This window comes from Pteropus vampyrus, unplaced genomic scaffold (genome assembly GCF_000151845.1).
Source record: "Pteropus vampyrus isolate Shadow unplaced genomic scaffold, Pvam_2.0 Scaffold5, whole genome shotgun sequence".
NCBI lineage: Eukaryota > Metazoa > Chordata > Mammalia > Chiroptera > Pteropodidae > Pteropus > Pteropus vampyrus.
In genome coordinates this window covers 12449457-12462656 of record NW_011888786.1, presented here as the reverse complement: position 1 = coordinate 12462656, position 13200 = coordinate 12449457, and the positions used below count along the sequence as shown (strand labels likewise).

The 13200-nt window shown below is 31.6% G+C and overlaps 1 protein-coding gene across 1 annotated transcript in view; it reads right to left on the bottom strand.

Annotated features, from left to right (window-relative positions):
* PCDH7 (protocadherin 7) overlaps nucleotides 1-13200 on the bottom strand; it is a 410853-nt gene that overhangs the window by 220306 nt on the left and 177347 nt on the right. The window contains exon 3 of the mRNA XM_011365973.2: nucleotides 2664-2880. Coding sequence (XP_011364275.1) covers nucleotides 2664-2880 — 217 coding nt within the window. The remainder of the gene's footprint in view (nucleotides 1-2663; nucleotides 2881-13200) is intronic.

Here is a 13200-nt window from a genome sequence, read left to right as displayed (position 1 = left end):
AGATAAAAGCTTTTGGAAAATATAAACACATTTCCCTGCCTATCGACTTAATTTTTTCTGTATTTAGTTATGTACTTACTACAGCATCTGTAACAACTTATTTTTATCATCAGCTGTCCCAACTTACACCCAGTTTACATTGACATTAAAATGTTATATATTATTGCATTGAAAATTATCTTTTAAATTTTACAATAAAAGTTAATCCAAAAATAAGTTATGACTATATTGTTTCACATAGGTTAAAATTTAAGGAAAATATTTGATTTAATAATATTTAGGAACTAGGACAGCATCCAAAATGGTATTTTCATGGAAAATCCAATACAAATCCTGATTAAAACCTAACCAAGCAAAACACTGCCGATTACCTGGATTCCAATTAAATGTGACAAATGAATACTTGACAGGTTTCAATTCCAATTTTGTTTATGTCAGAATGACCCATTAATATTGAAAATGAAATTACCAGAATTCAAGCAATACAATTGGACTTTACAGCTAGATGTTAGTCTGAAAACTTGGACCCAACCAAACTCTTATTCAAATGTCAACTCCTACATTTGGATAAGTAAATCACATCTCTTTTCATTACCTATAGATCAGGGCTAACGTGAATCACAGCTAGCAGGTGATGAATGGTTATATAAACTTAGAATTTCGAGTGTCAGTCACATATAAAATCAGGAAAAAACAGTTATATTATAATGGCCCTTACTGTTGCCAAACTAAAAATGTAGTTATAAAAATAACTAAAAGCCTTCTTTGGGAACTGTTTCTCAGTAAACATGCTAGTCTCTTAACAAGCTCATCTGTTACGTTTTTTATGACATGTATGTTTTCTAAAAAGTAACCAATAAGTGTTTGCCATATATAATTATGTTTATTATTTATCATTTCTTTCTTATTTTAAAGGCATTGAACCTCCTTAAACTCAAAAATAGAAAAACAAAAATAACATTAAAATTTGATTATAATGCCAATGATACAATGTTTTTTCTATTAATATAGCTGATATCCAGGAAATACTTATACATTATATTTTTTATAGTGAGAAAAGTACTTTTAAAAACAAATAAAATTATATAATAATATCAAAAAGTAATCATAGATATAGTAATGCTCTTAAATTAACCCTGCTTGTCTAGGTATGTGTGTATACATGCATGTGTGTATATAAAATATTATTACTGTATTTTAAATTTAATATTTACTTTTGTGTAAATCATTTCAAACATATTCGCCTTAAATATATATTCATCAGCATCACAATTCATGCCAAAAATTTTTTTACTTATTTAAAAAATACTAAAGTTAATTCTTAAAAATCATATCAAACTCCCATTCACGTAAACACACACCACCATACACACAGATAAGCATGCCTTTATAGCCATAAAGGCAAAATGCCATTTAAACTCTGAGTAATTAATCAAGAGAGATTATCAGTATCAGACCCTGGTATCATATCGTCTCATCCAGATAACAATGTGGGAAAAAAATAATTATTTAACATTGTTTAGCTTAGTGATAATTTCATTTGGGGTCACTTATGACATATTATGCTCTAATATTGAATTTTAATATTCATAGGTAAATTTCCAGAAATTATCAGTTTCTCCTGCATTAATATGCTCTATTTGCATACCATCTCTAAGAAACTGGTATATAACAAAAAGTTAGAATATCTTACTTCACTTGGGGGATGGGATGGTGAAAGACATAAATTCATTTCAAGTTCTCACTGAAGATAAAATGCATGTAATTCTCCTTCCTTCCCCTATATATACTCTCTTTTTATATTTGAAATAATAATAAATTTAGTAAGAACTTCACCATTCCATTATTAGTCATAAATCTATTTCTCGGGCATTTATTTATAACCTGAAATCCAAAAAAATAAATCACCTAATGGTCTTTGGGAACATAAACAATGTGTAATGTTTTGTAAGTACTATTTGTAATCTAATTTTATAACTTAAAAAAAATGTATAGAAGGTCAATTGTAGTAATTATGAAAATCATCTCACAACAGAGTAAGAATATGAAATACTATCATTTGCCTTCCTACTGTTCTCTTGCACAAAAATGAGAAAAAAAAACTTATACTTAAGTGAGAGGGGAGTTCTAACAGCATTTATAATATCTTTTTAAGAACAAGATAGGCAATGTTCTCCTTCTCTGACTCCATTTCAGCTATCACTGGAAAGGAAGAGTTTGAAAATGCTTTTCAGGAGAAGAGAGAGTCAAATAAAGTGTGTTTATCAACATATCTTTTCACTAAGACTGGACAGTTGCAATTGAAGAAATAGTTGCATGACAAAAATGAATAGAAGAAAACAATAACGCAAGACCTTTCTCAAGTTGCTATTGTTTAGGTATTATGCACTAATTTAGTTTGTTTCATACCAGGTACTACTCTTATTTGTAAATGTGTTTATTTCTGACAGGCTGTTTTAAAATAATGGTGCAAATTTAGTAAATTTTATCTATATAGTTATGTTCCTTTATTTGGCATTTCTGCACTTTAACAAATATTTATTATTTCCAATAAAATAGTTTTAGTGTCAGCTACTTTATTTTGGTTTTAGACTGACCTTGCAAGTCTACTTATTATGGCTCACTAGCGTGATTATGTGTGTGGATGTCGTGTTTGCCCCTACCATTTTCCATATGCTCTGCCTCACCAACACTGCCATCCGGCGTGGTCCTTTCATAGTTGTCCTCTGGGAGTGGAAGGGCACCCAGTCTTGGCCCTGATGAACTCTTACTGCTTGGTGTTTCTGACTCCTCCAGCCCGCTGTCATAGCAACTCTGCAGTGACCCCTGATGTGGGTCCTGAGGCTGACTCACAACAGAAAACGTCACTCTACGAAATGGCTGTAAAAGAAAAGATTCTGAATGTCACTAAAATATAAGACTGTAAATGATCGTATTAAAAAAATACATAAATTACATACATTAAGGCCTATTGACAACTAATTCAATACAAAATGCTTAATATGGTATGTTGACATCTATTTGGTTAACTCTGAATTCTCTAAGGCAATGCCCAGAACTTAGATTCTATTATGAAAAAACTGAAAATTCCCTTTCTTAAATAGAGATAAGAAAACAGCAATTTGACTAAAACACATCTAAATTTTTGTTAGTTCCACATATTCAATCTTTTTTTATTCAGTAGTCTTCACTTCAGATATGCTTTTTCACGAATAGACTTTAGAAACAAGGGTCAGCGATTTGGGAAGCAATAAATATTGAACCAATCCATTGTAAGAAGACTTCATTTTTAAACACTTGTTCCATATGACATAATGGTTTAAAAATGAGTGTTCTGGCAGTTGACTTAAACTATTAAAGGTACAGCCGATAACTAGAAATTTAGAGCGCAGTGCTAAGAAATAAGAATATATTTCTTAGTTTATTCATATTAAAAATATTGCCTATTGACTTTGAAATTTTAAGGGTAGTATTGAAATAATAGATAAAATTTTCCTTAACCAGGACATAAACACAAATTTTAAAAGTTTAAAATAGTCATATAAGTTTAATATAACTAAGTTTAATATAGTCATAGCTTACTATGACTATAGTTCGTTCTAAAAAAGTAACATTATGAACAGTCTTTAGGCTGTATTAAAAAACTGTTGCAAATCTTTACCCAATTGGACCTCACAATTTATATAATACTGACAATTGGCTGTAGTGAAGATTTCTTATGTAAGGAATTTACAGATTATTGTAACTACAAAATAAAACAACAACAACAAAAAAAATAGGTTCATCCGGGAAACAAACTAAAACCATGCATGGACAGTGCTACATATGTAATATTTGAAAAAAATATACGAAAAAGTTTCTGTAATATTTGTCTGAGGTTATTCTTGTCAATAGCTGTATCCATTAAGCTCTTGTATGATTTGAAACTGGCATAAATGTATGAATTTTTAAACCTATAACTCATACTATCTCTTTTTAATATAAAGTATAAAAGTAATGTTACTAGAATATAGTGAGAAAGGGAAAGAAACTTTTTTGCCATTTTATAACTTGAATACTAACAGTACAAATCATTTATCACAATTGTGACTAGTAGAATTATTTAAAATGTTAAGGAATATCCACATATGGCAGGTTAATAATGGGAAAGCAAGAGCATTGTGACATTTCCCCAAAATTTATAAATCGACTTTACTAAAGACGCACACACTTCTACAAAGCTTCCCTTTATATTGTCTCTTATTGGTGTTTCTAATGAGTACCTTGCCTTTCATGTAGTTATTTGTAGTATTCAGTCTTCATAAAATCCTTTTTTATGCTAAACTTTTAAAACTGCTGAATATTACTGTAAAGGGAAAATATTTAAAGTACATACTCTTCTTTATAATATTTTGCTGAATTGGAGCTTCAGTATTTTAAAACAATTACAAAATATGTCTAGTATAAACAGCATAGGCCAAAATTTACTGACAATAAACTACATTGAAGCATTATCCTTGTTTCATTAATAATTCTCATATTTCTTTACAGTAGTATGATTGTAATATTTTACCTTAATCTAAATAGATGTAGAAATCAATTTGTATTTACCATGCTTTATCTTATATGTATATTTTCTTTTTTTCCCATGTTTCACTCTCAGTTTACTACAAAATGTGATTTGTTTTATGTCTTTGGTCTCACCTTGGAAATGAGACCACTGACAGTCTTCTAAAACCACACAGAAGATACTCATCAAATACTACTAAACAATAATATTTTAATGACAATGTTTAATTTAGTAAAGAACATCAAGGATCATGAAGGTATATTATCACTTCAAGACAGAGCAAAATAAAAAGAATTTATATAAATTTTATACATACAGAGAGAGAGGGGGAAAGGCGGTTCAAAATCTATATTAATGGCTTTCAAATCTTTAAGAATCAGTCTTTACTAAGGTAAAAAGTTCAAAATAAAGAAATATATAATTTATACTTATAAATTGACAAAGGGAAAATAAATAAGAAATTATGACAAATAGTGTTATATTTTGATATAAAAATAGAAAAGAGGGTTATGTCTGGGTGAAAGTGGTAATGTTAGAATCTGTGTTTAAATGTTGGTTCTACCAAAAGTAATGCTAGGATAACAGATTGGTGACAGGCCATGTCTGCAATAAAAAATGTCAAAAATAATGATTTTTTATAATGTATTACATAATAACTGCAGTGAATATATCTGTGCATTTTATTTTCTTAATTTTTTGCTCTACTTTTAATATTTTAATCACCATGAATTATTTTAGGTTACATATTAAACTTAATGATGGAAGAAAAAATGTTTTAACTTTAAAATACTGTGATAAATAGGTATACTAAAAAATACTTTGATTTATTAATGTTTTCTTTTTGTATGTTTTTCATTCAAAATAATATCTTAAAAATAAAGAGTATCACACAGTGTATCATAAAATACTCCATCTCTCATTTTTATCTGAATTTTAAAATAGGCCATTAAATGTCTACAGTACAATAGCAGCATTATATTACTACTTCTCTAGTTAATAATTTTTAATAAAGAAAATTCTTGAAGCAAAGTTTTTAAGTTGGCAATGTGAACCAAATTAGTACAGAATCCTAAAACCCGAAATCTGTAAGAGTTAAGCTTTAGTTTTAATAGTAAATCAGACATATAAATTTAGATATAGATGAAGAGAAAGATGATAGATAGATAGATAGATAGATAGATAGATAGATAGATAGATAGATAGATAGATAGATAGATAGATAGATGGGTGGGTAGCTGGATGGACAGATCGACGGATGGACGGAAGGACGGACGGATGGATGGATGGATGGATGGATGGATGGATGGATGGATGGATGGACGGACAGACGGATGGATTGACAGATGGATGGATAGATGGATGGACAAACAAGTATTTACATCCCATCCTTCATCATCGGGTTGTGTCTATTGAGAAGACAGATTTTATAATAGAAGTTATGACACAGAATTCATATTATTTGTGTATTCCAGAAATATTGACTAAAGCAAAAATACAAAGTATTATGTCAAATGTGTAACAGAGAGAATGAGTTTGCATTACACATGTAACTGTCACTTTGTTACTTACTGATAGTTTGAAGTAGCATAGTTTAAGTAGTGACTCTCAAACGTAGATATGCTTTAGTGTGATCCTGAGCTCTTGTGAATAAATCTAGTACCAACACCAGTCCCACTGATGAAATCAGTGTTCCTTATGGAACTGAATATCAGTAGTTTATAAGATCCGCCAGGTCATGAAGAGGCACAAAGAGGAAGGAGACCCCCCCCATCACTGAAAGAACACACGGAAAGAAGTCGAAAAGACCACACTGCTCCAGGAAACCAGCTCATCCCTTAAATGGCCATAGAGTTTCCCTGAAGAGTCAGTAGAACCATGGTTCCATCTTGAAATGCAAAAATATTACATAAATAAATCTAGTGACCTGAGGTGTCTGAGCTTTGCATTTTTCTGTCTTTGGTAATAAAAGATTTGATGTCCTACGAGAGCAAACTGATCTTTCTAAAAGAGAAAAAAGCATAAGCTTGAGGAAGAGTATCAGCCTTCTAGTTATTTGAAACTGTGAAGATGTACTTGAAAATTGAATAAGGAATTCAAGAAAGAGGTCTCCAAGAAAATCACTCCCAAATTTTTCAGTGTGATATATGTGAGACATAAACAGGAGTGAGCAGATATCAAAGATTTTAGTTAGGCAAATGAACAAACTAATTATAAGAGTGAAATCGAAGACATGATCTGGCAAATCCTTACAAAAAAAGGAGTTTGAAGATATGTTGAAGGCAGAGGGTTATGCTAAGAAAAAGTGAGCTGTGGAGAAACAGCAATGAGAATGGGGACCAAGGCCATTCTAGGGCCTGTGTGGCTGACTGGATTCAGTCATTATTTCACTATACCTACATTTGTTTTGTACATATTATGGACTTCAAGGCTTTTTCAACAATGATTCTACACATTTAAGAAACTAAATATTTTACAGGTATATAAAACAAACAAAATATGATCAAGTTTCCGACAAAATAGAGGTGTTAAAAAGATGCTGCAAAACCTGTTTGGGAATTAGGGAAGGCATTGCCAAGGACAGATTTGTGGGTTGAGAATGAAGTTTGATAGATAATATATACTTGAGGGCTGATTACAGATTCCATATTTGAGGCTATCAGCAAAGGATACAAGAGGGTAGGTGAGAAAACCATGTCACTTTTGAAATTCAGAAGCCAAGCAAGCCAATCATTTCTGGAAAGAAAGAAAATCCTATATGATCAAAGGCGTCGGAGCCATGGAGAAAACTGCTGACTACCACATGTCCACTGAGTTCACCCCTTAGAAGGTTCTCATGGTTATTTCATATCTCTAAACTCTCAAGAACAATTCTAGGAGATTAGACTAAAGCAAGTAAAAGACTGGAATGTAAATATATGGATAAATAAAAAAAAAAATGAAGAAAATTTTTAAAATATGTCATGAGAAAAGTAAGATCATAGTTAAAAGAAAAAAATTTGTGTTGAATTTAATTTGTTTATATTTTTGTCTTTCTTCATTGTATTGAAAAATATTTAGTTTTAAGGTAAATATTTAAAAACACAAGCAAAAAAGAGTGCCTCAAAACGTAAGGTGGTTGGTGAATGAAAGAAATCAGAGAAGATAAGTAAACTAAGTAGACTTAAGAGAGAAATAAAATTAAAAATAAAATTACAAAAGATGTTGAGAACACGTTTGTGTGCTATCTGTGTGTGTGCATGTGTGTATGTATGTGTGTAATGAGAAACAAAATAGTATAATAGAAAAATAAAAAGATTCTATCCCAAGCAACTCTATTGAGTCCTTATTGACCTCAGACAAGTTAGCCAACCCTCAGTTCTTATGCCTTAGGCTCAGGATCTATAAAACAGAGATAATAATAACTGCCGCTTACTAACTTAAATTCCCAGGGAAATAATGAGATGGTTTATAAAAAGAGCCTTCAGCTCCCTCAAAGACATATACTATAAAAGGCATTATACCTCTGGCAACAGCTATATAGCTACATAACTAGAACTATCTCCCATATGTTTTAGTTTTTTGTTTTTTGTTTTTGTTTTTTTTTTTTTACTGAAAAATATATATATATATTCTTCTACCTCAGTAATTCACAATGCTTTTAAATGGAATTTTTTTAAAAAATTATTAAATTTCAATCCCAATTCTCTTCTTAATACACTAAGGTTTTATTGTTCTAACTACAAGTTCTTTGTAAAACATATACATACACTAACAAATTTTTAAAAAACTATTTATTAAACATAAACATTTTGATAGTCTATTATTCTAGAATGGCATTCATCAACTAGTTTTTGACTCCATTACAACACACTGGACACTTTTACTTCAAGACATACTCTACTATAGGGCCTGCCCAGGTATTTTAAAGGTTGTTACAAATATGTTAAAAGTTAACTCCAGATACTATACAATCCCTGCAGGGTTGGATGTGCCTTCATTGTCATCTCAGTGCCCAGCGGATGGAAATGCTTAGAGTTGACATTGCTTTAAACTACATGTAGACTGGGAACCAGCATTTCCCACTCTTAATATAATTTTATATGATTTATTTTCTAGAAATTTACAGGTCACTTGGGGAATAGGCAAAGCTGTTAATGGAGAGGTCCTCTCTGCCTTCGATTTTTGCTCTCTCTCTCTCTGTGGGTGACCATGAGGATGGCTACTTCTTTCTAGCCTCTCCTCATTAGAAATTCTGGTGAGCCCAACCTGAGGGATGTGTGATGGCAGTAATCATTTCCATGTAAAATCAACCTTACAGCCTTGAAAGGACAAACAGCGAATAAGATTTTTTTTTAATTCGGGTGCTACGGGGTATACGACGTAACATATTTAATAAATGCATCTTCTCATTAATATTTTTTTTTCTTTTTCTTTTTTTTTTGAAAAAATGAAAAGATGCTAAACCCAGTATATTGCTGAACTTGAGATCAGGAAAAAGACAGCCTGCTTAGATGAGGAGAGGAGTTAGAATGTATCTGGATTACAAAAATAAGGCTTGTGTTCTAATGACATTATTTCAAGGAGTAAGGCATACACGAGGGGAAAATATGGTGAGCATTTGCTTCTTTTATTTTTTCTTTGTAAAATTGTATTTCCATGATTGATAATGTTTCCAAAGTGTTCAAGGAAAGTTAAATCCACACATTTCAAATTTATTAGAGGATTAAAACAGTTTTCTAAAAAGTATTTTTCTTAATGTCTAAAAAGATGATGGTCAACTGAACTACAAATATGATAGCTGCCTCATTTTTTATTTTAACTTGCAGATATTCATTTTTTTTTTATTTCAGAGAACCATATAATCACGCTTCTTTTTTTGAAAGTACTGATAAAATAACATATACTGTTTACAATCTGCACCTTTCAGGAAATTAAATTTGAAATTAACATCAATATGCTATTTTGTTTTCAGAACACAATCATTACAAAATATGTATAACATTTCCAAGTTCTACCTATTTAAAAAAATGCTGTCACTAATTTCATTTATAGTTTCTAAGAAAAGCAATAGAAACCTGATGCATATTCAAAACGATGAATAACAATGCCTTTATTTTTAGCCATTCTAAATTGTTAAATCAAAAGGTAAACATCACAGCATAAAAGCAAATATCACATCCCATTATCAGACATACTTTAAAATATTTGGTTACGTTAGCAAAATCTAAGTTGCAATCTGCAAGATGAAGATGAATTGTTTTCTTTGATAGGGCAGTGGCTAATTTTAGAAAAGGAAAAAGAAAATAGTTGAGCATTGGGAATATCATATTATACACAATACTTACAGTAAAAGAGAAAGCACGGCATTGGTGTAAGAGTGCAGAAACTTTCCCCTTGGAGTTCATTTCTTACAACCTAGTGACACTGCCTTTATGGGGATTTTATTTGCAAGAGGATAGGACCCTAAGGATGCCAGTGGAAAGAACTTCAGGTAAATCTCTTTCTTTCTATTGAATGCTGCTCTGTGTCTTACAGACAACTTTATTGGGAACTTTAAATGTGCACCTTCCTTTTTAGCTTCAGTAGTTTCTCCATAAATTTCCTTATCTGGAACTCACATACAGCTGTCTCAGTCACATCAATTATTTTTGAATGGGACAGGCGCTTCCTCCACACCCCCCCACCCCAATTCACTTAGTTATGTCCATCAAACAGACTTCTAATGACTCTCTTTGTCAGTCATAAAGCACTGAAACAGTCGTGGAGGAGAACATTGCAATATTATAAGGAGAGCTACATTTTATTTTTAAAAAGGAGCTATCCAAGACTGTGAGATCTTACTTGCAAGTGAACTGGTACTTGGTTATTCTGCAAAATGCAAACATTTTCAACTGGTGTTAGCGGCTACTGAACAAACATATTTAGGATTCCATAGTGCATTAGTTGGAATTTATCTGGCAGAACCTTCAAACAAACTTTAATCAGGTCTTTTAACTTTTTAGGGTTGCCTTCCTTTGCTGACATTTCAAGATTCTTCCATACTTTAAACTGCCTTTCTTTCTTTCAAGTCAATAGCAGATGAAAGGATATTAAAAAGCAACATGTTGAGACATTTGGATTAGTTAATTAAAATACTCATTTGGGGAAGGAGAAGTTAAATAACTATTTATTTCTTTTGACTTGTATGCAATTATATTTTCACATATTTGTTTCACATTTGTACTTCAGAAACTAAGAATGCGGGTGATACTTTATAGTTCTTAGTCTAGTAGATCACGAATTATTTAATGGCGCAAAAGAACAATGATGACAGTATTAAAATAGTAGCTACTATGTGCCAGGAAAGTGCTATTCATTTTACTTATGTTGTCACTTCTCATGCCATCATTATGTGGTTCATATTGACATACTGATTTTGCAAATGAGAAAAAAATAAATAAATTTTAATATTTAAACTACTGCAAGAACTACTCTAGCTTGAAAATAGAAATAGGTTTCTTATTTTCCCCCAATGAAAAATGTCAAGAAAAAGAAGAGCCAAAGCTTAAAATTCTTAGTAAATGTGTACAAACATTTTTTTCCAAAAATTTTTAACCTACATATTATGCTCTAAAACACAGGTCCTCTGTATTGTGAACACAATTGTTTAATTGCTCTGTTTTTTGCTCTTTTTGCTAAATTCTATTGAACTTAGTCCAGGATTGGCAAACTGATTCTGTAGAGGGCAGAAAGCAAATATTTTAGGCTTCGTAGGTCATAGGTCTCTGCGAATATCTAATTCTGCTGTCGTAGAGCAAAAACATTCATTGAAGATACATAAGTGAATCAGCATGACCATGTGCCCAAAAAACATTTTTTATGGAAAGAAAAAATTGAATTTCATATAATTTTCCTACTTTATGAAATGTAATTTTTTAAAAAATTTAAAAACTATAAAAAATCAAATGTAAAAATATGCTACTTTTTATTATATTATTTTTAAATATTTTTGTGGATTTTCAACTAGTATGTAAGTCCTCATAAACAGTGTTTATCCATTAAACCCCTATTTCAATGACAGTACCTTGAAAATCATTTTTATTCAATTGTCATTTATTTATTAAGATTTATTGATATTCCTGGTCCTTTTTAGAAAAAAACTCTGGAGAATCTGGAAACTTGGATTCAGTACCAGTACCAGTTCTGATATTAAATGTGAAATCAGGAGAAAAGATTACTCTTTCAGCTTTAGCATTTTCAACTTTAAAATGAAGGAATTATAGCCAATGATATTTAATACTTTTTCTAGTTTCTTAATCCTCTGAAACTGTAATAAGACAAGTGTGTTGGATCAGGGAACAAATGGTTGAAGACAATGATTTTAAAGTTGGCTTTGCTCACCCATGAAGAAATTCTTTAGTACATTGCATGGCATTGCAAATATTAATGCATCACGGAATGCATTTACTCATCATACAAAGATCATGAACAAAAACATGCATAGTAATCAAACATTTTAGTCAAATATTTTAATGAAAAACTACCAAGATGATGTGGTTTCCTCGGGCTTCATATCTTTGTGAAAAAATAAAGGCATTCTCTGGAATGTCAGCTTCATTGAATATGCTCCTCTACATCTTCCCTATCCTCTGAAACCACCTCTTTCGTGATTCTTTCTTTGACTCGACCACATAAAAGTGTTGAGTGTTCCTACTGTGTGTTACAGGCTCTGAAATCTCACTCATTTCTCAAATGTATGCTTCTAACAGCAGAGTTTAGCAAGGTTTGTGTAAAACAGAATGGCGAAAGCATGCTGGGCCATGATTGGATTTCACTTCCCAATTCATTTTAGACCCTACATAGTCTCCTGTAAGTTTCTGTGTTTACACACACAGGTAAACAAGAAGGCAGAGGGAGTCCTAGTTGGGAAAAGAGAATATTGACAAGCAACTAATGAGAAAAAGACTATCTTCACAATGACATCGAATCCAACAAAGACTTATTAAGCACTTGCTTTGTTCCTACCACTGTACTGAAAAATCTACATGCTGCAAATTCAGGCATTAAGCTCTGTTGGGCGAGTGTAGATTAATCACACAAAAGCACTCACAGAATACAAGGAAAGGTTTCTTTTTCTTTTCTTTTTTTCTTTTTGCTATTGTGATAATCATCAAAAGCTCAGTTCACCTGCCGCTCAGTTGCTTTGCATGACTCCTCTGCACACCAAGTTCCAGAAGCAGCTGAATGAGTTCGATAAACCTATGTCTTAAACTACACAGTTGGAGTTAGTCTGCAGCAGTTCAAGGGAGCAATGCTGAAAAACCAAGTGGAACTCCTATAGGACTGCCCAGGATTCCAACTACTAAAACACAAAAAATGAACAAATAAACAACAACAACAAGGGCAAAAAATAACCATTTAAAAGCTACCTCCTAAAATACATAGAAGCTTAGAAGCACAGATAGAAGCCTGACTCACAAGCACCTGAATCAATTCTCCCATACTGAAATGAATGAAAATGAAATGTGCATGTTAGGATCCACTCTAACGATGCTCTAGGTTTCTTTCTTTTCTTTTTTTTTTTTTCTTAGACATTTCATTCGAACTGCACCTGGCAAAATCTTTAGGAAACCACATACATTTTAAAACATAGATTCTGTGGAATGGAGGTTTGTGTCCTTAAGTAGCTTTCC